General features: G+C 38.2%; 2 protein-coding genes across 3 annotated transcripts in view; one reads left to right on the forward strand and one right to left on the reverse strand.

Annotated features, from left to right (window-relative positions):
* 2mit overlaps positions 1-14,490 on the forward strand; it is a 66,859-nt gene extending 52,369 nt beyond the window's left edge. For both annotated transcript variants that reach the window (XM_068301546.1, XM_068301547.1), the window contains exons 3-4: positions 5,138-6,887; positions 8,621-14,490. In XM_068301546.1, the coding sequence (XP_068157647.1) occupies positions 5,889-6,887; positions 8,621-11,140 (3,519 nt within the window). In that variant the 5' untranslated portion in view covers positions 5,138-5,888 and the 3' untranslated portion in view covers positions 11,141-14,490. The remainder of the gene's footprint in view (positions 1-5,137; positions 6,888-8,620) is intronic.
* The window catches only part of timeout (circadian regulator timeout), a 65,415-nt gene that overhangs the window by 19,034 nt on the left and 19,117 nt on the right, over positions 1-27,264 (reverse strand). The window contains exon 11 of the mRNA XM_068301545.1: positions 22,704-22,804. Coding sequence (XP_068157646.1) covers positions 22,704-22,804 — 101 coding nt within the window. The remainder of the gene's footprint in view (positions 1-22,703; positions 22,805-27,264) is intronic.

Here is a 27,264-nt window from a genome sequence, read left to right on the forward strand (position 1 = left end):
GCCATGGCAAGCAATCTGACAATCTGTATATGTATATAGAGGTTTTTTCCTACCATTTCGAAATATGAAACCACATCAGAAAAAAAATACGAGATGGCATAAAGAAAATAAATGACAGCCATGTTATTGATTTTACACTAGTCAAAGATTTATTTCCAATGATTAATATAGGAAAAAGTTTAAGCTGGGATCCAGAGACAAAATGCCTTTAACTATCGTCTGCCCTAGCAACAAAGGAAGTCTCAATGACCCAGCAACACTTAAAGCAAACTGAAGGTCTCTTGTTATATATGTATATATATATCTGAGGCTGACAAATTCAAGAACATAATGCTTCCACCTCACACATTCGGCTTTCAGCTGTAACTATCATAACTGCGTGTGCGTGTATGTGTGTGTGTAAATATAATCTGGCTATCATTTTGCCAAGAAAAGCCAAAAACAGACACGACATTCTCAAGTTTAATGGTCAACCAAAGGCAATTTGGTAAATTATTAGAAAATCATTGTGTCACGTTATGTGTTGGACAAGGAAATATGAGAAGTACTCAAAGCTGACCATCGACCACTACACACCACCAGGAACAGCAACGAGACCAGTCGGGGACACACTAGCTGTCAGAAATGTAATTTGCTTTGGCCTCCAACCTCTAACTCCTGTGTGCGAAGATGGATTTTCTTTATTTTTGGTGAAGAGCCACAAAACTTGTTCAGACCACTAGATGATGGTGGTCTTGCTTTAGTAAATATTAAAAGCAAGTAATTTTAACTTAAACGTAAACCTAAATCAACCAAAGACTTTTTCTCACAGACTTAAATAATGTGGATGGTGGGAGATGTGTGTGTGTGTGTCTTTGGGGAGGATGGTTTGTGGGTGCGTATGTGTGGCTAGGCCAACAATTTATGCACATTTATTGAAAAAGTTTTTCAATTTCATAAAAAGCTTTTACCAACTAAACTAAGCCACGACAATGCCCTATGACCTCGTCTTTTTCTCCTACCAAAAAATAAAAGGGTTTACAGAATATGAGTAAGACAATAAAAATGAGTGCAGCAACCTCCCCTGAAAGAAGACAAAGTGACGGAGGGACAGACAGACAGACAGACAAACTGGGCCTCATCAATGTTTTTATTTAACAAAAAAGAAGAAGAACAAGCAAAAGAAAGAAACACAGAGAAACAACAAAGAAAAAAAAGAAGAAAAACACCCAAATTGTGGTTGGAAATCTCAAGGTCCCTAACCAAAAATAAGCTGCTGCGAGCAAACCAAATTGGGCTACCAAAATAAAGCCCAAGACGAAGCCAAGCAGAAAAACAGAAAGAAAAATATATACAGACACATACATACATACATACATACATACATACATATGTATATCTATATACAAACTCTTGTACAAACAAACACAAGGAGGCTATGTTGGCGTAGCCTTGAGCCCTGAGCGATTTTTCACAACACAATTTAACAAATAAAAGAAGCAGTACAAAAAATATATATATAAAAGAAAACTAAAAAACGAGCAGGAAAACTTGCCTAACGCACACATCCACACAAATAAAACAATAAAAACCGCACACACACACACACACACATGGAAAATAACAAAAACAAGTTTATTAGAGATTTTACTTATGTGTTTTTGGTGACTTGGGTGGTCGATATCAAATAGAGGGAGAGAGGATGTTTTTTTTTTTTGTCCTATATGAATTGCTTACTATTTGGCCGCAGGACATTAATGAAGCCAACAAGATGGCAGCAAGATGTGAGAACAAAAGATATGGCAGAATTTTAAGACATATTCTTAGAACCAGAAGAAATAAGACAAACGACTTTAAATTAGGCTCCTTAGGCCGTATATTTGGAAATACGCTTAAACTCTTCAGTGACTTTTAGCTGTTTTTCACCATATTGATATGATTATTTTTGTTCTTTTTGTCCCATTGTAAAAGCAGCCGCCAAATTGCCAGCTCGTTCACTTGACATTCGAAAGCCTAAAAAAAAAACTTTAATTTGAAAACTTTTATGCTTGGCAAATAAAAGCAAATCGATAGCTGAAAATCGCCCAAAAAGTGTCATGGCAAATTGTTTGCCAAGTGTTTTGACATTTTACTTAAAGATTTTCTTCTTTTTTTCTTTTGAGCGGCGGGGAGCGCAGTTTAAAACACGCCCGGGAAATACTTGAGCAAGTTTTCCATTGAAGCGTACGTGCGGCTGACATTGACACAGCTGCTGCAGACTCATACTTACACACACACACACATACAAAAGTAGATAGAACGGTTCGTCGGCATTGAATGCATGTCATCCAACACATCCAACACACGGTTAGGCGAACTCAATGAAACTGACGGTAAAGCGGAAGTTTATTAAAATGGCAGCAAACAAAAGGGCACAAAACTGCACAGGAGAAGGGCACAAATGCATGCAGGAAAAATTGCAGGATGCGCAAAACATGCCGGCAATCTGGTTGGGAAGTAAAAAACTAGACTAGTAGCAAAATTTTCCACACACACACTCACACACAAGCAGACGAATGCCAAAGGCGTCGAAAAACTGTTGAGCAGCAACAGCAGATACAATTTTGTATGCATTTTGTTGCGCCATTGAGCGCACCACTGAAGCAGCAACGCAAAGGATCTTAAGGCACTCAATGAAAGGCATTGCGCTGTAAAAGTAGAATGGATACAGAGAAGAGGACGCATATGCTACCAATGCCACTGTTTCCTCAGCAGCTTGCTGCTCTTTTTCTTAGACATCTTTGGTGCTGTCAACTGCATTTGCATGATAAAGCCATGGCCAGACCTTGGATTCCAACTCAAGTTAGGGCACCTCTAAATACGTCCGTATAAAATAAATCACAGGCGTATGCCATGGCATTTCTTGGTAGTTGCAAAATCCAATTTCAGCGCACAGCCGCACACAAACACACACACACACACACACACGGATTATTTAAGCAGCGCTCTTTATAGCCGCTCTTTGGTTATACGAATGCTTTTACTTCCTATTCCTGCATCTGTTACTACTATTCCTGCTGCTGTTCTTTGCTCATTTTTTATTTGCATTCCCGTATAATACACTTGAAATTTCTGCAGTACAAAATATTTGCTTTGTCCTGGCTATTTGATTAACTAAAGAAAAATATGCAACAGACAACAAAAAGGAAAACAACACAACTTTTCATATAAATATTCATGCAATGAAGAGCCCAAAGCATCCTGATGGCAAGACGTGGGGAGGGGTCTTTCCTTAAATTTCAACAAACAACCCTCGCTAATGTCTGATCATAAAATACAGCAATTCGGAGAATCTAAGGGGAGACCAAAAAAAATATGGCACAGCAATTTGCAAATTATTTTCAAGCTGGCATAAAATAAACTGACAAATACAGGAAAATCCCCCAACACTCAATTGATGGGTGAGGGAGGGGTAAGTGAGTGAGAGATACGGGGGAAAATGAGGCATATGCGTCAATCTTCCCAGCTCAAACAAGACAGACCCATTTCGTATTTGTTGTTGGTTTTTGAAATCGACTTTCTTGTCAATTGAGTTGCGTACATTGCTTCCTCTTCGAATCTCCCCTCCATCCCACTCCTCAATTACTCTCTTTCTCTCTGACAGCTCTGCCTGTGTCTCTCTGTCTCAATGCCTGCCTGCCTGGCTGTCTATTTCTTCTTTTTTTAGAGGAGATATATCCAGGAAGTGAGGGTATGCCACATATATTGAAGGGGGCAGCTGGAGGATTTGTCACCAAACTTATGGACCAAATTTTACTGTTGTGTAAGCAAACAGCAGCAGATGAAATGAAATGCCAACTTCTCTTGATGATATTTGTCAATAAATTTATCGCAAAACCATCGCAAGCAGATAATTGTGTTTGTGTGTGTGTGTGTATATCTGTGTGTGGTTTAACACTTATGGAAGTAAAAGCCAAATACAAATTGGTATTCCTTTCAACATAGGCCCAAATTTAATTTATACTCGCATTAGTTTTGTGCCTACAATTGGCTAGCTTTGTTGAGAGCCTGTTTAACCCTATTGAACAATTCGGTTAGGAGAATAAATCAATGTTACCTTGAAATATTAAATTTGTACCTAACCATCTAAATATTATCATAATGATAGTTATCTCCTAATCATTTATATCAATTAAAACCAAAACTCACCCATATATACAAAGAATATATATATTTGCCCGTTTTATATTTAATTATGATAAATTTAGTAAACATATTTACATCCGTAACGAGAGTAGTCAAATTTAATAACTCTCATGTCGCCTTTGGGAACTTCAGTAACAGAGTGATTATGCCCGACTGTTGGGTTATCAAAATGTCATGTGCGACTTTAAGTAGACATTGACATATTAAATTTTGCGGGGGTTTGCTTTCAAAACAAGAAGGGAGAATACTGTTAACCTAAAAAAGAACTAGAATTTGTGCGTCATTACTCCAGCAAATAAGTAAATCAAATTTGCGTCGTTTTGGGTGAAGCACCGCTGCTCGATTGCTGTGGGTTGTCTGTTGACAGTTGGGTTAGGGTAGGGTAGGGTAGGCTAGAACCTAATGTTCAGGGTTCTTCCTGTGTCGCTTGTCTACAACGGAAATGAAATGACCCAGTTAAATGATTTATGGCCAGAACACATATGTATGAAACACTTAACATATATGTTTAGTAACGGTTCTCGTTCTCGGGTTTATGGCGAAACGCTAAGGTTATGTGGGGAGACCACCAAATGGTCCGCTAAGAAGTGCCACAACCTGTCCTTTCCCCCACCTTTGCCAACACATTCTTCCTCTAAATCATGGTATGCTGTTAAGCATGTTGAAATTATAATTTCATTAGCTGCAATCAACATAAAAATAACACTAAAGGCAACTGCTAAAGTGCTTTGAAGTCGTAAAGCCAAAGTAGAAATTAAAAAAAAAAGAAAATAGGGTGGAGGACGAGCACGGAAAAGAGCTTCTTTCCTGCTTACAGAGATACTATACACAGAAACAAAAGATTAACAAAATAAAAGAAAACGATGAGAAAATTAAAAGCATGTTTTACCTTTTGCCTTTTACACTTTTTGCATTCACAAGCAACAACAACAACGAGTGTAATTACAAGCAATTTTTTTACGTTTTATTACAGATTTTAAGCACGCGACGACAAGAGGAGGCAGCAACACCATCGACTGGGGAGCATTTGGCTGGGTAATGTGACAACAACTTGCTACCAACAACAAGAAGAAGAAAGAGCACGAACAGGTGAACAGCAATGTTTGCTTTTTAATTGACATTCGCTCGAGTTGAGCTGTGTATTGCGTTTTGTTCAACAGCAATTAGTTGGCCAGCAAGACAAAAAACAAACAATCAAAAAAAAAAAAAAAGGGAAAACTCCCAGAGACAAAAGAAAGAATAAAGCAACAAGAAATTGCTAAACAATTGCAAAAGAAACGGAAAAGAGAATAAGCAAAAAGAGCAACAATAGAGACAGACAAATAGAATGATCTCGTTGATTTAATTAAAAATTCAGCTGCTAAGTAGGCAATGGTATTTTAACGAGTGGCGTACGCAATGGCCGACAGAGAGGAAGTTGCTATTGCCGTCACTGTCGCACCGTTGACAGTTGTCACATGCTTGGCCAGCGGCACGCACGTGCCGACCTACTGAATGAATAAACGGACAGAACAGACAAAACGAACAAAGCGGCAAAAAAAAAAACCGGCTAGCCATATTCAAAATAACCAACGAGCAGCAACGCGTTAAACGTCTGCACGTACTGCACATAAATTCTAACTGAAATATACAAAAACGGCCCCCCCCTCACATTTTGGCCAACAAGAACACACAAAAAAACAAATACACCCTTCCCTGTAGAAAGTGGAAAAAATATTTAGAAAATGGTGAAAATGAAGCCATGCCAAACGATGAAACGACACTGTGATCTAGGACTAGCCAGGCTACTTCTGGCCTGTTCACTTTTTATAACAATTGTTGGCTGTACCACGCCAGCGGAAGAGGCTGCTGCAAGAGAAGAGCAACTTATATCCGCTTTAGAGCCTTTTGGTCTCCCCTATCCAAGTATTCATCGTATGCTGCGGAATGAAAACGAGCCGGACAGCTATCGTGGGGAAATACGTTATCAGCAAAAGAGATTCATTCAACCACGCCAGAAGAGATCGATTGTCGACACCACACAATCTGCCGCTAGTGCTCTTGTATTCAATGCCACCCAAAGTGGTTTGGAAGGCTTCTACAATAGCAGCAGCCAGTTTAAGGGACAATTTGAGCTAATCACCATAATGGATTTGAGCAGTAATCATCTGAATGGAGTTCATTTGGACAGCAAATTCACACAACTTCGACTGTTGGATATTAGCAACAACTCGTTCAGAGAGCTACCCTTTCATCTGGCATCGACAGCAGTGTCTTCTCTGATTACTTTGGATTTGTCGTGCAATCAATTCAGTCAACTGACATCCGGCAGGTTCTTTGCACAGCAACTGCCAAGTCTCAAACATTTGAATTTAGCCCACAATCAATTGGGCAATATCTCACGGGAAACCTTCTACAATCTCTACGAATTGCAAACACTTTTGCTCAGTCACAACAACATCACGGATATCGATTATGAGACCTTCTTGGCGCTGCCCAATCTGCAGCATTTGGATTTGTCGCACAATCGGTTGGCTGGCTCAGCTATAAGAGCACTGCAGGGCATACCCGATTTGGTAACTCTATCGATTGCCCACAATCCTCAGGTGGGTACTGCCATGCAGGAATTTGTGGCTTCCTGGAGTCTCAAGGAACTGGATGCCAGTGCCACTGGACTATGTCAAGTGCCAGCCGCTCTGGCTCAATCTGTACGCACACTCAAATTATCGGACAATTGGCTCAGGGTAAGTGGAGAGTATCTAAAATTAATTGTTACTATCTAAAGATTGTATATAAAATCGATAATCACAGAGGCATACATTATTAACGCTGCTCGAGGCAATTAACCCTGTGCCCAGTTTGCCAGTCATATTCCCTTCTAGTAGGATATTTACATATTGTTATTTTTAACTTTACTCCGCCATTTTGTTTCCGCTTTAGCAACTTCCGGCAAAAGTAAAATTCCTGTTTAATAAATTTAAATTTGAATTGATTTCGCTTGGCCTAAAGAAAAACCAGCAAGAGCTGTCTTAACTGTTTCTATCTGTATTTAGCTGTCTAATAAGCTACTTGTTAAAGAGAACAAGTCTAGTTAAGAACGTAATTAAAATCACAATGCCACCACCACACAATGGCCATAGAAAAGTGCACTTTCCGCTCTTGAACAATTAAGAGAAAACAAAAGAAAAAGGAAATAACATAGAACGAAAAAAAAAACCGACTTAATCGCCTCCCGACACTAACAAGGGCATAAGAATAAGACAAGGCAAAAAATAGAAAACAGAAAACACAGATAGAGGCCTAAATAAGTAGGCACTCGACAAAGCCCTCTCTGAAGCTGACTGACATAAGCAGCAACACAAGCAGGAGATTACCAAAGGTCTTTCACTTAAATTGCAAAAAAAACAAGAAGAAAACAAAGTTATATTTGTATAGACAATCCCCACGATTGCATTATAAGCATAAAATGAAATTTTTTTCTTCCTCTTTAGTCCTGTGGCTGCTACTCGTTCAGGTATTATGCCTAAACGGTGTAAGTGAAGACAAACAAATGTGCCGCATAAATTGTAGCCAGTATCTCACTCTCTTACTTACAATCGCCTTTGTTCTTGCTCAAGCTCGGCCCTCACTCCCCTGAACAAGTCATAAAAGGTGCAAAAATGCCGCCTCGTAAGCTGTTTGGATCCCAAAGCAGGGTATTAATAAAATAAGGATAATTGGCATAAGCATAATCACGTTTAAGCCAACATCCAACGAGCAGATGAGACAAAGCCCAAGACAGGGAGCAACAGGAAGAATTGCGAAGATGGAGAAAAAAATGAAAGAGGCCAGAACCTAACTATTCTATGCACTGAAATGGTAGCTACTGGAGATGCTGATACCAATGCCAATGCCACCACTACCACACGGCATTGGTGGATGCTTCTCCTGGGTGCCTTTGTTGCCAGGCATTTTAATTTGTCTGCTTGCCTTTATCGGCAGTCAACACGCAGCCTTTTCATGGCAAATTATGGCATTGCCCCAGCTCCATCTACAGTTCCTGGTGCTTCTGCTCTTGCTTTGGTGGTGGTGCTTCTGCATGTCTGAGGCAAAGGAACGTAAAGCACTGAACTAGCAACACAAAATGGCCTTAGGAAAGAGACGACTCGACGGCGACAGGCTGTCTGGCTGGCTGACTGGGTGACTGGCACTCGTTTCATTACAACGAACCGCTGTGTCTATGTTTACTTTGGTGCTAGACAAGCACCGCCCGAGGCAACACGAAAACTCGCGAACAATTGCACTCAACTGAGCCTTTGAAGTAATTATAACGTCAGATTTAAGTTAATTTTTAAACAATGTCGGTGGTAATCAAATTTTGGCCATCCCAGTCAACCAAAACTTACGTTCAAGGCCTTCAAGGCATTTTCTCTTCAAGTTCAAATAATTCAATTTAACAAAATTTTAACTCATACATCTACTTTTCCATCTATTGCAGACCATCAACTGTGGCGATATGGATAGCTATCCGCTCTTGCAATATCTGGATCTATCTCACTCACGCATTGCTCAGGTTGAGGATGATGCTTTGGGCCGTCTCGAATTGCTCGAGACCCTGTTTCTCAATGACAATCAATTGATGCGAGTGCCAGGCAGTTTACCCACATCGCTGGAGCAATTGTTTATGCAAAATAATCAAATAATGGATTTACAGCCGCAAGTATTTGCCGGTCTGGTGAATCTTCAAATACTTGATCTGTCGGGCAATCGGCTACTGTATTTACCACCCTTGAGACTGCCCAAGTTGATTACCCTAAATCTACAGTCCGCTGGTGTGGAGAGTGTGAGTCAATCAATAGTGCATACTTTGCCAGAGCTAAGGGATCTGCTGCTTGACGACAATCCTATCAAATGCAGCGATCTCCTGGGCATAGCCGAGTGGGCAAGTCCGTGTCGAAGCGTTGACATGAATCCACCAAAAAAAGAGAAAATCGATTTGAAGCAGCAATATATGCAGTTGTATAACTTTTATGAGCATTTCAAAACTCAATGCGGCCAAGCCAAGGAAAGACGACAAACCGAAGATGACAAAGATTCAGCGCCGCCTACTTGCAGACTACTTGTGCCAACAACAACAACAACAACAAAAGCAGAAACAGAAACCGAAACAGCTACATCAGATGCAGCAACAGCAACAGCAGCGGCAACAGCACAACAAACTATGCCAAAAGGGCAAAAGTCAAAGACTGGAGGAACAATGCAATCAGTCGGTTACAACATTGCCCAGCTAACCACAAAAACTTTGCGGCCAACTGAAACAACTTCGTTAGCGAAACTGCAAGAGCAGCAGCAGCAACAAATGCCAGGCATACCACAGCTGACTGCCACAGCGGCAACAGTAGAAGTAAAAACAACAACAACAACAAGCACAACACCAACAACAACTTCCAAAAGCCTGCCAACTTTGACTCAGACAAAGGCAACGAAACGACAGAACATTTTGGCAACAGCCAGCAGTCAACCAACAACTAGAATTACCGTGCCAACAAATGCTGGCCATGTTGCTGCCAGTACACCAACAACAGCAACAACTATCTCTACAAAAGCAACAACAACAACAGCTGCTGCATTTAAAGTGCCGCAAACAATTTCAGGGCATCTAAAATCCAGCAAACAAACGACTAATGATGATTGGGCGAATAAAGAAAGTTTATTAAAAACTGTGGATACCGGCGAAACAATGACAACGACAATGGCAACATCCAATGACATTTCCGATCAGATCGCAGCAATGGCACCACATAAACATGCCACATTGCAATTACATATTAAGGATCGTCATCTAATTGGAACGCCTTTATTCATGCATAAGGGAGACAATTTATTGGTCGATGCAGAGCAGTTATTACTACCCGGAACAGCAACTGTGGCGGATGCGGCGGAAACATTGGAAAAGAGCCAGCAACAGCAGCAGCGACAGCCATCCACTGATAAGCGACAACCGGAAGCAATAAATGGCGACATCAAGTCGCCATCACCGAAAACCAAAAAGAAACCCTCACTCACTATAAAGAAGATGACCTACAGCACTAAGCATGGCACAACAACAACAACAACATCGACAACGACAACCACGTCAGCAGCAACACCAACAACAGGAATAGAAACATCGACAATATTGACCATGGTGACAAGCATGAGTACTCCCCAACGACTTCAACACCAACATGGAAGCGTGAATACTCCAAAAGCTGCTGCTAAGCAAGAGCTGAGCACATTCGCTCAACTGAAAGCCTATGCCGAGCTGAAGACAGAGTCAAAGCCCGAACATTTGTTGGACAAGCGCCAGGAAAATGAGCAAACACTATCGGGCAGTCATCCGGGTTTAATGTTGTTGGTGGCCTGTATCTTGGTCATTGTACTCCTGGCGGGACTTGCTCATGTCTATCGCTGTGAGTTGCCCTGGCAGCGTCGCTGTCGTCCTGGCCATGCAATGCGTCCGCATCTTCAGCGTCCCTTGAATGAGTGTGATGATGGACATAGTTTTTTGCATTATCAAGGATCTAATGGCAATCATCCAGTGGATCCGGCCCGACTACAGAAATGGCATCACAGTACCAGACGGGAGGCTCCCTATAGTTCGCCACTGCACAATTTGCAGGCTCATGAACTGCAACGAGAGCAACAGAAGCTGCAAAGATGCCAGCAATTCTACAGTGCCTCGCTGGCTAGCAGCAGCTCATCGACTGCCTCGGGCAGTAGTCGTAGCAGTCTGCAGTCGCCGTGTCAAGAGGATAGCTATTACATTGAGATGGCACCGAGTAGTCCACCAGCTGCAGTTAGTGAAATTTCAATGCCTAGCCTGCCAATGGAACTATTAGCCAGCAGTAGCTGCAGCAGCAATAGCAGATCTAAGATGGCAGCCACCGATTTAGGCGGAACAACAGCAATGCCAGCAATTAAAGCAGTGAGCAGCAGAATAATGGCTCCCAGCTCACGCAGATTGGGCATCTGGTGACAAACCCTCTTTGGACAGCGACAATACGCGCCTTTCCAGTAGAGAAAAAAAGTCATTAAACCGCCATCGGATCAGACAAGAAACAACAGCAACACAAACAGACGAATCAATTTTCACTAGAGGCATTGCAAGAAGGAGGCATCTCTTTGTTCAGAGACACACACAGACAGACATACACTTACACATACTATATATGTTATAGATATAAATATATGTATAGTGAGTAAGCCTAGCTTGATTTATGATGCCGCGCAGCCCACACGTTGCAGGCCTCTTAGCGTTTAGGTTAGCAGCAACAATTTGTCATAAAGTTTTCGGTTCTCCCCGCCCCACCCCGTCCCTTCGTCCTACTCTATCCATGTGTGCCAAAAGAAGCCAAATAGCCAATGCCAGCAACTTTTTATGAGCCATTGGCCAGTCAGTCGAGAGCCGCCAGCCTGTCCGACTGCCCCGAACCACTACTCCCCCAATTTGATGGCCATCTTGTGGTTGTATTTAGGTCAGTTTACTTGCGGCCTGTACCGCTGCTGACCAGCCAGGGCCCAGCAGTTAACTTTCTATAAGTGCCTGTCCGTTTTCAGCAAGATTAAGTGTTTTGATAGTCATGCTTAGTAGAAATAAAAATGAAATATCGATCAAATATTACATAAAAATTTAGTTTATGACAGAGTCAATTTCAAGACTTGGTAATCAAAAGTTATATCGGAAATCACACGTAATCATATATGTTAAAATTTATGTTCTGATTTGTATTCTTAATTTATCTTTTTTCACGCTCAAAAACTTAAATCAAAAACAAGTCTATCTTTATATCTAAGCAAAATTGGGGTGAAAGAGAAATAATGAATTGCTTGACCACGTATACGACATGTGGTACAAGATTAGTTACGTACTTATTTAATATCACTAAATTCTGACAATAATTGGACTGCCAATTAAATTCATTCTTCGCTCAACTTAACATGTGCCTTCTTCCAATCCTTTGTTGTTACTTTTCTTGACGTCTCACTAGACCCTTAACCCACTTTTCATGACTCCTCGAGATGCTGCCGAGTTTAAATTGCAATCTAATTAAAGTTCGTTTGTACCAAAGCCAATCTATCAAGAAGTACACTTGGCAAACTCTTGAGTTTTCGTCTTTATTCTTTTTCATTCTTCGTTTTTATCATCAACGACCTGACAATCGTCACCCTTCTGCTTCTCTGTCTTACTCTCTCTCTCTCTCTCTCTCTCTCTCTCTCTCTCTCTCTTTCTTTTTCTGTCTCTTTTAACAACAACACCCCAACACATTTTGAAGATGCTGCCAAATGACAGTATACACGACGATGGCTGACTGACACGCCCTCTACTTAACCTCATTTTACAAATTGACCAACACAACATATGGTGTAAATCCAACCAAATGGCCAGGCTACTAATCTTGGCTATGCCAAAAGTGAATTGTTGTAAAACTATTTTCGAGAAGAGCAATAACAACAACAGCAACACCAACAAAAACGCTCAAACGGTCAACATCGAAATAATGTGCTAGCAAATCAAATTACAAGACACGCCGCTACTAAGCCCCCCCCCAGTTCTCCGCTGGTTGGTCTTGGTGGTGACTAGGAATGGTCATAGACATAGCAGGACAAATACAAAACACAACAATTACATTAAGACACGATAAAAAGTTGTGCAACAATCTTGCTACCCACACACACTCACACAGGGTTCATCCACCCATTTCCACCCACATATTCTCACCACCATGGACGAACCACAGTCATTGCACAGTTTTTCAACTTTTTGTGGCTTTGTAATTGGAATACAAGGCGGCGCGTGCACACAACCGACAGCAACAGGAAATGAAAGAAATCCGAATAGTTAGAGAACGAGAGAGACACAGAAAGAAAAAGCTGAAGACCGAAAGAGACAGAGAGTAAGTGAAAGAAAGGGCGTTCAAGCGTTCTTCTTAAGCAATTCAGAAGGATTTATTTTTGGTCACAAAAGCGAAATGTTGAGCAAAATGTAGACTCAAACCAAACAACAACAATTAAAGTAATGCTGACCGACAACAAAACTCTTGACGCCATACCATCCCCCACACTCCTCACGCTGGGCGGGATTAGATGGAAGGAATGGGCAGAGATGGATGGAGGGAATAGACACAGAGAGAAGGACTCCAATTCCGAGATGCCCAAAATCTTAATTAAAGAACTTCCAAGTCGGTCAAGTGTCGGAGAGAACATTCTTTTTTTTTCCAAGGGTTTGAGGTAGCATTTTTATTATACCCTAACAGAACATAGACTTATATGTATACTTATACCAAAAGTTAGCCACACAACATTGAGGACGAAAATTTTCCGTATTTCTTAATAAAGTGGTTCAGGGCTACAAAGAGTAAAGAATCTTCGACGACAACTGAGAGTATTTCGGTTTTTGGCCAGCACAGCATAAAATTCGTCTACAATAGAATCAAGCTTGGTCCAGTTCTAACTGAACTGCTCCACTTCTGGATGGGCATTGTCAAATTTAATGAAGGTTTCTTCTTTTGCTTATGACATAGCCCAGATGGCGAAGATTTAGTGTAAAAGGGACACACACACACATAGTGTAAAAGGGACACACACACACATAGTATAAAATTGGGGAGAAGTGAAGGAAGGAACTCAAATGAGTTAATTCGATATTTGACACTTTTGGGGCACATTCCAGCCCACTTTCTAGTACCAACTTTTTGTCTTTGCCAACGGAGCGCAGTTAATAAAGTTGACCGAGGCCGGGCAGTAATTATTTGCCTGGTAAATGGCTTTCGGACGACATTTCTGGGCCATAAATGGGGCGATTTAGAAAATTATGTGAAAATAAGTTGCCGCTTTTCTTTTTCGTTGTTGTTGTTGCCCCCGCTGCTGGCCATTGTTGGCCATTGGCCGTTGGCAGTTGGGTGATAAATAACACCACATAATTGAACATTGGTGGACAATTTCATTTTCGAAAGAAGCAAATAAATGCAGTAACTTTTCTCTTGGTATGGACAGACAAATAATAATTAAACTTAATTGCGCTGTACATTGAAATGACAATTGTAAGAACGAAATTAAAAGAAATAATAGTTAATAATCGGTATTTCTATGTATGTAGCAATGTTAAATTAAAATTTTCAATTTTAAATATTGCATGTAAAATTTTTCATTATAAATAAATAAATGCATTTACATGCATACATACATATATACAAAAATATAAATACTGTATGTAATTGTAATTTTCAATAAGCAAACCAAAAATAACGAGAAACGCAAATCAAGGAAACTTAATATTTGCATTTAATTGTACACACACACACACACACACACAACAAAACAAACAAAGGGAAATCGGACAAATGGAATGAAGTGAAAAGCAAAAAGGAAAAAAGCCACAATAACGAAACAACTAATTGCCAAATATTTGACATACAGTTTAAAGCATTTGCCATCAAAATATATATATATATACAAACATACATATATCAACAAATATAAAAATATATATACAAAAATCGGATACAAAAAGCCAAAAACAATACACAAAAGGACAGAGAAACCAATAATAACAAAAAATGAAAAGCAAAACTGTAGTCTAAAACAGAGCGTATAATTATTAAGCAAATACTTCTATTTACAAAACCAGCAAATATTTAGTTTTAGATAGAAATGCAAACAACAAAAAGGACGCGAGATATTTTAATTAAAATCGGGCGACAATTTCCATTTAATGCAGATGAACGCCTCGTAAAATTCATATTCAGCATTTAACGAGGGCGGCTCGAGAAGCTTGCAATGAAAAAGTAGATATTTTATATTCATATTGATTCTTGATAATTGTGTTTAATTAAACTAAATGCTAGCAGACAATCCTAGATGGAGGATTGATGGATGGAGGATTAACAAAGCAATCAGAATAATAAATAATTTCTAATTTTTCGACTCTATTAAATTTTGAAAATATATGCAACCCTAAAGCTTTCTAAGGCTTGCAGTTTTCGACTATGAAATCGTTTATTTTCTAAACTTCTATATTCATCAGGCTGCCCTCGTTAAAAACAATCGTAAACAAAAGATATAAGAATTAAAATCAATAAATTCTGTGTGTGTATTTGTAAATAGATTACGAAACTTAAATTTATATATATATATATACTAAATATTTGTGTGGTAGCTGTTCTAAGTTGAAACTATTTATTAGGCAGCAGTTTAAATTAGATCTTAAATACATACTATGTAATCTAGTATTAGCATGACAGAAAGAAATTATAGATTCGAGCGAATTGGCGAAAAGTCAAATTTATGATGACTAATAATAGTATTTCAAGTAAGAATTAAATAAATAAATATATATATATATATAAATTATTATACTTTATTAGTATATAGAGTGTATAATTTTATGAACAAATTTCTTGAAAATCAACAAAATTTGAAATTTTAATGGCAAATGAAAATGTGAAACTAAAATTGAAAAAAACAAAATATTTAATTAAAAAACGAAAAAGAAAAGAAAACCACTTGAAGAAAACTTTCAACTTTACTGGGTAGAGGAATAATGGAAAAACCGGCATAATGGTAAATTAAATGGCATGTTGGGACAAAGGAAACTCCAATGGCAATTGCAGGGGGCCGATGGAAGATGGTAGAATGAAAAATTTCAGTTAATATCAATTAGGGCAATTTATGCAATGAAATAACCGCGTTCAATACAATAAGTATCCCTCAAATGAATGTGGAACACATTGGGCTGATAATTTTAATCAGGACAATCCGTGCATAATAGAGATCGAAACCGAATGACAATAAAAGCAAACATTAAATTAGTAAGCAAAATATACATAAATGCTAAATTATGCACCGCTATTGCCCAGGACAACAGTCAACGTTTTTATTTCAAATCCAATTATGTCCCATCGAACTGCAATCAAATGATTGCGTCCAGCAACAGGAAGTCGTCACATATGTATGTATGTGTGCCCCCTTATACATACATATGTATGTATGTGGTAGTGCGTTTGGGTTGGGTCGCTGTGAAAATGGCCGACAAAATGAAAGTCAATTGGTTTTTCTTGCTTGCCCTTTTGTGTCTTGCTGTATACTTTTTTTCATTCCTTCTTTTCCACTCCTACCCTGTAGCCTGAAGGCTTCTGGCCAGAGCATATTAAGATAGCCAAAACATATCAAATTTAAAAGACAAGAAGAAGCCCTAAAAAAGGAAGTTGGACAATTATCTATGCCTCTCTATTTTTTCCCTCTATTTCCTTGTTTTAAGCCCAATGACTTCTAGACTTTTTTTTTTTTTTGGTAAAAGAGAAAACCGAAGACAAAGTTCATATAGGGTATCTATTACTCGACGTCCTGGCCCAAGAATATTCTTCTTCATTACCATTCGTATACATCGTTAGTATTGGAAATGGTAGCTGATGTCGCCGCACTGGGAGCCCGTCAAGAAATTGTTGAACATTCATTTCTTTGTATGTTTTTTTTATTTTCTTCTTTTGTTGGTATGTTGGGCTGCTGTGGCCTGGAATTAAATATGCCATATTGAAACGAGGCGAACACAAACAAATTCAATAACATCAAAATTCTCAATATGGTTAAGACCAGCAGCAAGCAAAATGACTACGTGTGTGTATGAGAAATAAAAAGGTTAATGGTTAAATAATAAAAATATAAGGCAATTTTTCTTGCTTTTCATTTAATGCAGTTTGATGGAAAGGTATTAAACTGAACTGCCCACTAACAAGTGTCAAGAGGTTCAACATGTTGAAAATGATTGAGATAATTTGAAGCAAAAATGAATACAATTCCACTTATAAGCCAACTTGAAGAGCTTGTTAAAAAGCTCTTGACCTCCGTATCGAAAACAAAGCATAGGACACGACCAAAATCAAATATCATTTAACTGGATGAAGCCCCAAAACAGAGCGCTTCCCTGATGGGTTTTTTTTGCATTATTCTCTTTTGCATAAAAAATTTTATCCAAATGAGCCAAAGAGTGGAGAAGAATAAAAAGGAAACCTAAGTGAAGCAAATTGAAATGCAAGCCAATGGAATAATTGCCTGAATAGCCATTGAACTGTTAATTTTTATGTCAATTTTTGTTCACCAATGAAGTTGAAAATATTTGGCTGTGTATACACAGCCTTAGTATAGGTATGTGTGTATATATTGGCACAGCTGGAGCAAAACTTTCTCTAATTGATTTCGAAGCTTCGCTGCAGCCAAATGGCGTTCCATTAACGTCAACCAAGCTGAAAACAGAAAAGAATGGTTGGGAAAAACCCGAGTCAAACTTACGTTATTCTTTTTTTTTTTTGTTTATTTTTTTTGTTTGGCGTTAAAAATATGCAGAAAAAATAAAAGAAAATTGTGCGGTTGTTTGCGCGATTCAAGGAGCGGGTAAATAAAAAATACTCACATCCATACACACAAACACATGAACGTATAGGCAACTTTAAATTGCATTCATTTTTAATGCAGCAGCACCAAAGAGCATGGACACATTACGTATACGCAACGTAGTGCACTCATGGGACACATTGCTTAATTTCTGCCAGCCGTCCCCCCCAAGTGCGTGAGGAAAATCAAGCGAAAGAGGAAGTATGTATGTATGTATATTTGTATGTAGGTAACACATTCGCATTGTGACACACACACACACACACACAGAGGCACACTAAAGCAAATGTCAAATTGTGAACACAAAAAAAAAGTAAGAGAAAAACGAATTCGCATTATGTATATGTACCTATATATGTATAGGTTGGTGGGTATTTTTTCTCGCTACATTTGCGTGAAGAGCGCCAAAGAAGCGAATGGGCGGTGATGGTGGCCAGAATGATGGTGGCCTGCTATCCCGTATGGGGCGGAGCTCTGGTAACGATTTCATTTCATGGTTTTGCACTCGTTATGACTTTTGGCTCCTGTGCTTTTCGCTTTGCTTGCTTTTTATTGTCGCCCAGTTACGGACCGTGTGTCCCCAAAGTGGGTATGCAGCATTTTATGCTTACTAGAGGCAGAACCCCTGGCATACAAACCATGCAAGCACACATCCGACGCCCCTCACATGTTAATGCTCAAGGACGTAGTCAAAATGGATTTGGAATAATTGTAAAGGCTTTAAGAGATAATACAAAAAAGAGACTTAAAGATCGAATAACTAACCAGCCATTTCAATAAATTTCTTCCTTTGATTCTAATGAGAACTATAAAATCTTTTCTGACTCCTCTTTGCTACGCCCATGATCACACCTTTACAACACATGCACATGTCTCTATGTATGTATATGTATATATTTTAAATTGACGCCCAAACCACATACTATGAAATTCCCTAGTGTAGCAAGTTGCTGTTTCTTTTTTTCCTTCTTGTTTTCAATTTAAATGTTGAATATTTTGTATACATTTATGTTTTACTTTTTTCCTTCTTTCCTTAAATTATATATATTTTGAATGTCACTGTCAGTCAACACCAACTGTGACCACCAGAACCAAGGTGAGGGTGAGGTTGAGGCTGTTGCGTGTTAACATTTCGTTAAATAGCAATGAATAGTGAAAAGAACTTTTTGCCAAACTCATCAATATCAAGCAGTTAAATTAAAATCTATATTAATATTCAGTGCGAAATATTAGAATATTAATTTACTCTTTGTCGGTTATAAATTTTAATGGAAAACAATAATCTATCCGTTTATTAATTTGAATATAACACAAATTTCACTTGCATTTCATGCAGACATGGCTTAAATTGATGGAAATGCCTGCAACTGATTTAAAGATTTCTATGAAACACCAGCATAGGAATGAAGATATATTTGTGAGAGACTGCAAGGATTCATAGGCAGCATTAATATTTGGGTAATTTTAGCCATATTTGATTGAATCTATTGTTGAAACTTAAAAGTGAAGCAAAGTGTAATTAAAATCTAAATACACTGATTAACTTAGTACAATAAGCTGATGAGAGGCTCTTAAATTGGATTTATATACAATATAATGAACAGGCAAATGAAAAGGCAAATCAGTGTCGGGCCAAGGATGCCACAAACATATCACCTAATTGAGTAAGTGTCAGCACTGGGCCATAGCAAAAAGGACTGCAAGTAAGTGTTGTGTGTGTCTGTGTGATAACTAGAGGTACATAAATGTGTGTGTGTAGTGCTACCAAATGTTGGTTGGCTTTGACACCAGAAAGACCCAGAGAACCGGAGCACACAGTAAGAGTTAGAGTTGAAGACAGGGCCAGCGGCAGTCATGTCAACTTGCAAATGTACTCGAGCCATGAAAATTGTCGTCTGTCCAAGTGACTCTCTGTTCAGCTCTTGCGGATATTTTATTTCATTTTATTGTATTTTATTCTTTTTTACACCAACATGCGCACTTGTTGTTGCTGTTCTTTCTCTGTGAGTGTGTAAGTGTGTTCTGTGTGTGCCTGTTCTTTTGTTTTTATTTGTGTTCATAACATAAACTTTGTATTTTTATGTGAGACAAAAAGGACGACAACAACAGCAAAAGCAAGAAAAACAAAGATGTGGATGAGGTTAGCGGATGCGAATGAGGATGACGACGATGAGGACGCGACCAACTTGTTTGCGCTGGGAAATCAGTTAAGGACTTGGCGCTCAGACTTGGCACAACTTGAATTATATACAAACACAAATGTATATACATAGATAGACATACAACTCAGTGTTGTCCCCGTTAACGCTCTGCATTTATTTTTCCTTTTTTGTTCGTTTTGTTTTAACACTTGAGTGGATTTCTGTGTTATTTTTGTCTGAGTCTTTGGCTTTGATTTGCACAGTGAAAAAAAAATGAGGGACTTGGTGAGATGGGCGATGGCTGGGTTAGTCATTTATTATGCGTGCCACAAATCGAAATCAGCCAAGTAACTTGATTAAGATTTAACTAAATAAAAAGAAGCTCATCCCGCATGCAACTCATTTAGATTCTCTCACTCCTCAAATTCGATTAGATTTCAAATTTCTTCGCTTATCTCCATGGGACATGTGCAAAAAGGAATGTTTACCCCACATCTAAACAAATATTTTTAAAATTTTAATGACAACAATTCTAAACACTGTTTAATGAATAATGCAAAATGCCCATTACCTTTTGTAATGCTTTATATTCAAACATAATGCGATAATTAATAAAACATAAAGTCAGATAAAATGTTGCATATCTATCTGTAATTTGTAATAATATATTCAAGCGAACAGTTTAATACTCTGTGGCAAATATTTAAGTTAACAATACAAATTGCGCAATGCCAAATAAAAATAAAATTGAGTTATACAATTGAATTCAAACCATTTCATTTCACATATGTAGGTACACATAATCGAATTAAATTATATTCCTGTTGTCATATGTCAAACAAGACTTTTTGCCTTCAAGAGAGTATGTGGGATAAACAAAAAAAAAAAAAAAAATGACTGTTAATTAAGCAAAAACCACAGACAACAAGGGCAGAACCAACATGCAGTTTGCGGTTGTTGTTAATTAATAAAACAAAAATTTAAATGAGACTCTGAATAATTGCTTAAATGAAAGAATAAAAGACTAACCTTAATATACGCTTAATTGCCAAAAATTTCACAAGCATTCAAAAGTGTTTCAATAACTTTCTGAATAAGGTCATGAAAATAATGGTTAATCAATAAATTCCAGTATTTTTGTGAATTATTTTACTGCTTAGTAAGTGCAAAAACTTCATCTGTAGCCAACACATTCAAATTGTGTGGTTAAAAAAATATCGATTTATAAACCGGCAGATAGTGGACATGTGGCATGAATGGACGCACACTTTTTATGCGGGGTTATGTGGCACATTGTTGCACTTGGAAAACTGTCAACTGACCATCAATCTATTTCTGGCCTGTAGGCATTAAGCCTAGTCCTTTTAAGTCCCTTTAGAATGAGACGCGGTTTTTGTCTGGCGATTAACGATGCTGCAGACAACAAAAAGAGTTTGAAACGGTTTAAGCGACGAGGTTCTCTTTCATGTGCACACACAAAACGAGAATAACAAACACAACGACAACCACATAGGAAAGAGTCATCATTTCAGACGCTCCAAGGCATAGACGGAAGCCCAAACAATGAAAGGACCCCACACATCAAGCACAAATATTACAAGGATCGATTCAGTTTAAAGAATATTTAAAGTACAACATCAGAAAAAACTTTAAACACACTCATAACGTCTATTAATTGATATATGGCCTGCTCATATCCTTGCATGCATAACTCATTCTCAAGGACCAAGTCTTTGTAGAAGTTTTCTTGCAGCAGGAGCCGGAAATCGTAAATTTTACCACACAAAAATCTCGATTAACTGCACGACGCTGCAAAGTTAAAAACTTTGCCCATAGCAAGCGCCATTTCCGCCATCCTTGTCATCCGTTTCTTCCATCGCATCCTTGCGAATATGTATTGTATTGGTTTCTTAAAAAAGTGTCAGCCATGGATGCGTTGTTTTAAAACGCCTGTCAAAACTTTTTTGCAGTTCCGCTGGCAAGGTATGCAGCTGCAAACTGTGCAAAACAGATAAAGCATTTTGAAACAAAATGCATATAAAGATATATATAAATGCATACATATTGTTTGATATTTGAGTGGCGTGTCAGAAAACTGAAAAGCCATTGGCATCGGCAAAAGTAGCGACAACTGGAAATTGAAAAGTCATGTTAGAAGCCAAAACAAAAAACGAAAGATCGGTTTTGTCAATAACAAAAGTCAATTGTCAATGAAAAGCATATCAAATGTCATATTGCAAAACACTTGCCAATAGGCAAACTTAATGGATAATAAGAAAGAAAGACAATAGGGTAAGTAAGAAAAATTATAGAAAATAAGACAATTACACGTTTAATACATTTTCATTTGGAATGAAACTTAACTTAAGAACAAGAAGATAGAGGTACGAGAGAGGGCAAATGTAGTAGAACGTTCTGTGCTTTCCCATTTTTTACTTTTAATGAAGCTCAAGAATTTCTGCTGGATAATTTGTTAAGCGCCCTTCGTCGACTAGAAGGACGAAGAATGCTATGGCCAAAAGGCAAAAAGCCAAAAGACCCAGCAAAAAACTTAGACAATGCCAGGCAAACTGCAAGTGAAACACACACACACAGAGACCCAATAAAAGTTGCGCTATAATTTGGCTTATTTTAGCCAACGAATTTATAGAGTGGAATAGGGAATGCAAAATGGTTGGCCGGAACTGGCCGCGACTACCAGCCAGCTTTTGGCTCTATGCTGCCCCGACAGCACAAGATAAATGACACGCAGAAGCCAAGTGGCAGATTTTCATTTTTAATTAAAACAACGGTCAGTTCCGACTCCAGTCGAGTCCAGTTCACTTCAGTTTAGTTTGGTCCAAAAGACGATGGGGCAAAAAATTTATGTGGACCAAGGGCGAAAATGTTCTCTCTCATAATGCATAGTAATAAACAATAATTAAAATGAAGCCAACGTGGGGTGCGGTGGATCCCAACGAGGCGACGGTTTAACAATAAAGACTGCATTGTGTGATGCGCTGTGGCACTTACCTGTTGTAATATTGTGCATGAAAATCTCACGCAACAACAGCAGCTCATCTTCCGGTGCAGCGGAAATTGCACCGAACACATCGTTCTCCGGCCAGACCTCCCTGTGAGTATTCAAAAGAGAATAAAAAGCATTAATATATGTATATAAACCCATGTATGTATATGGAGGTACGTGTTTTAAAAATTAAACCTAACTAAAGGAAAACTATAGCTGACCCAGCATGAGTGTTCAATTTCATGAAGATAGCACAGCAAGAAACTTAAGGTTTCTTTGATTGTTTCTGCAATTATTGTCCCCTGTCATTAATTAATTTATTTGAAAGTTTACTAAAGCATAAATGAAAAAGGTTGTGCCATGGCAACTATTAACTTCAACTAATACCTACTGCAAATGCCCTAACTGAATTGTCATTGCATAGTCTTTCTGGGAATAAATATATGGATAGCGCTCATAAGTATGCTATAGATATATGCAGACCTTTCTTTAATTTTATTAGGTTGTTTCTTAGTTATATCGTTCAATGAAAACCACAAGTCAGACTGTTTAATTAGAAGAACCTGACTTTTTGAATTCGATTCGATTTAGTCCCCTTTTAGCCTGACAACATTTAATCCATCTTAGCGTTGCCAATTGGTAACAATTTATCCGCTTCTATCCTGTCTATTTATGTTGTCCAAAACAGCCTACATCAATATTACAACAATGGCCACAATAACAGGCATACTATGCCATGACGCAACATGCAACAAGCGAAGCTTTTAGCTTACACAAACTAAAATCGATGCATTTAAAATTGCGTTAAATTTCTTTCCCATCTCTCACTTCCTCACTTTCACTCTGCCGCTCCGTGCGCCTTTCATATTTTCACATGTTGCTATTACCCACAGAAATAATCCCTGTGTGCTAAAGTTGCCGGCAATTTTGCGTGAATTTTCGCTGTTAATTTAATATTTGAAAGCAGCTTAAAATGCAACGTGCCCAACGCTCAGCAAAGGGGCGAGTTCCATTCTCCAATTAGAGAGAAACTATGGTGGGGAAACTGGCCCTGGCGTTGGGACTGAGAGTAGGTCATATCCGCTACAAATTTCTGGCCCTATCAGTTGCATTCAGGCAACTAGCTAGTAGTCAGAGGCGTAAACAAATTTATGATAGGAACGAATCGATATAATATTAAACAAAATATCTATTAAGTTACAGCAAATGTGAAAATTGCTTTAAGAATAAAATTTAAATAATTAAAATGTTTTAGGAAAGTCTTACTGACTTGATAAGCTTGTGCAAAATTCTAAAATTCTAAATTCACTATGCAGAACTTTCATAAGCGAAATAGTTTGAAATCTCAGTAAAAGAAACTCGGTAAACTGTTTTTCAATGTTCCCCTTTCTAACTACAGCCATGTTAGAGTGGTCCGCCTTTTATTTTTTTAAGCATCATATTTATGCTCATTTTTCGCGTCGTGTTTGTAGACGATAGTGGGACTTTTGTTCTTTACTGTCGTGTAGCCAATAAATAGACGGCTAGACTGTCAGTCAGCAAGCATGCCTCGCAAAAGTGATACATATACAAGGGGAACTTTCTATGTACATTTATCAATGATTGCATTACTTTTGTGTTTCGTAATCCTGTGGGTATCATTTTGTGGGATGCGGGAGGGTCTCGTTAGTAGATAGTGTCAACTAAAAACAACCACTACAACAAAGGCATTGTGCATTTTTGGCTCGTGTCAACATTTTTGTGTGTTCATTTAAAAGTTATGCAACATATTTTATGTGCAACTTTGAAACTGTGACACCGTTTCCTCTCCTCGTGCAAGGACAACGGGGGGAGCTTGGCCCAGCACAGCAGGCTGATAATTAGCGGTTTCGACAGTGTGATGTAGTGTGGTGCGGTGTGGTTTAGGGGCACACTCTAGTGGTTAATTATAAACCAAATAAAATCTTTGCTACTATACCCCATTATGTGTTATTGGCTAAACAATTTGATCAATATATAATCAAATTAAATTGTGATGGATATCATAGAAAAATATATGGATACATTGATATGAAATTTAATTAATTTTCAATGATTTGTTATCGGAGTATTAAAATGAAAAATAATTACATTTGGTTATGTGTTTATTGACTGCAACTAAATTGGATTAGCTAACCATTTGTAACCTCGATTTATATTTTAGAAGTTTACATTGATTTCGATTTCCAATTCTTTCTGTCCCTAATGTTTATTTGGGTCTTGTTTAAGAGATATACATGGCTAGTATACTGTAGAGAGCGAACATTTAAATCGATTCATCGTTAGCAAACTTTTGTCTTAATGAAAATAAATATTTGTTGAATTGGTTAAACAAAAAGAACTAGACGTTGAGCTTAAAAGCTTCAAAATGCAAAATATTCCCAGATAACAAAATCAACAAGAGTAACAACAACTTGCATTTGCTATGCTAAATAAGGGAACCAACAGCACAGACGTTTAAATAAGCTTAGTTAAGAGCCATGCTAGTGGAGTTGATCAACTGTGGTAACGCGGGCGGGGAGAAAAGGGGCAGAAGAGAAATACAGAAAGCGGAGGTGGAGTTGGAGCTGGAGAACTTGAAGAGTGGACAAAAAGTTGCAGCTAAAGCGAAGTTTGAATAAACATTTTGCGCATTTACTTCACTTAAAAGTTAGTATTTTTTTTTACTATTTAGTTTGTTGCCAAGCTGACATTTCTGTATGCTCTGTGCACCCATTAAGCCGGAGATGAGGAAAAACTTTTCGAGTTTCTACTCTCTCCGTTTTTTTTATTCTTCCACAAAAAGCAACTGGAAAAACCATAATACTATGACTTGGCAAGTATTTAAAAATGCTGGGCACACACATAAACATGTATGTTTACATACATACATACATATATATGTGTGAGAGGTACATACATATGCAACTCCAGTTTATTTTCAATATTTTGTTAACCCCGTCCCTTCAAAAAAAAGAAAAAACAGGTCTCAGTGGCAAACAAAAAGGAGAACAATAAAAACATGACTAACTCCATTTGCCCCGAACTCCATTTGCCCCAAAGTTGCTATACACTTTGCGAAATTTTCATTGCTGACTTTTCTTTTCTTTTTCTGTAAGTAATATGCCGAAAATTAACAATATATTTTTCGTAAAGTGTACAAAAAAATTTAGAAAGTATATGGAGTAAAACTCTCCAAACTTTACTCGCCAGGGCTAGCCCACACACACACACTAAAACTGAAACACATGCCAAAAAAGAAAGCCAAAACGAGACGAAACAAGTTTCAGACAAAGGCCAGACAAAGTGTGAGTGGGCGTGGCAGTGGGCGCAATTTTGTGTCTCTATGCATATCGCATTTTAATTTATTAGCACAAAAAGCGTCTAGACCTTTTTAAGCTGATGCTGCTGTTGCAAGGGGCAACAAGAAAACTTCATACATTTTAATGCAACAATTTTCGTTGGCAACAATTAAAATGTACATAAATTTTAGCCAGTCTGACAATTGAAATTGCATATAGTACTTGTTGTATGTAGCATGTCATGGATAGAGAGATAATTTGATCAATGGCTTTCGAGTGCTGTAAAGTATAAATTTCAAATTAAATATAAATCTAGACACATAAGAAATTTAATTTTTCAGTGCTCCTTCAGCCAGAATAACTCTTTGATGACCAACTCAATGGTCATCATATTGAGTTTCCTTTGAAACGATATGACCTCAAAGGCAGACGAAGCAACAAGAAAGAGAAAGAAGTCCTTTTCTGGAGAACGAAAGATAGTTGAGGGTATGCAGCAGGTGGAAAATTTTAATGATGTTGTAATTAAATGACTTGGAAATACGTATTTAAGCCATGTTTCGATTGCTAGCGACATCTGTATCTGTCGGCTTTATTTCAACATTGACGCGCAAAAGATAAATTATTTTCACGCAATTTTCCAGAACAAACAATAAACATTTCTTGGATGCGTCTTCAATGGGCTTTACATAATTGAGCGAGCAATTAAATTGATGTGAAGGCAAGGCAAGGTAAAGGATGTGGCAAAGGAGAGCACCTCAGCCAGTCAGTTTTCCAGCCAGCCAGTCAACCATAGCCACATTCACATTCAGTGAACTCAACTCTGACCTAGGCACAGACGTACCAAAGGCTTTCACCTGAATAACTGGCAATTGTTGACTGAAAAATTGTTAAGGACAAACAGACAGACAGAGAAGGAGACGGGGACAGAAAAAACAATAAGCCGAGTTCAAAAATATTCCCGCATCTCTGCTCATTACAAGACGCCCTTTCGCCTTTTCAATCTGTAGGATAGTTGCTGATGGGCACCTGGCCAGAACCAGGTGACCAAGAGAGAGAGAAAAAGCAAACGCTGACTTAACAATAAATAAAAACTATTTAATTTAAGGACAGAGCTTTACCCCGTGGTACCTCGTGGAAAAACACTGTGGAAAATATGAAAAAAGACAAAATAAGGACAAAATAAAAATCCCATAAAAGCCAGAAGGAAAAAAATCTCTTGAAAAATAAAAGGAAAAAACGTGGTGGATGATACGCCGGCGGCGGCTTC

The sequence above is a fragment of the Drosophila tropicalis genome, unplaced genomic scaffold, assembly GCF_018151085.1.
Source record: "Drosophila tropicalis isolate 14030-0801.00 unplaced genomic scaffold, ASM1815108v1 contig_878, whole genome shotgun sequence".
Classification (NCBI taxonomy): Eukaryota; Metazoa; Arthropoda; class Insecta; order Diptera; family Drosophilidae; genus Drosophila; species Drosophila tropicalis.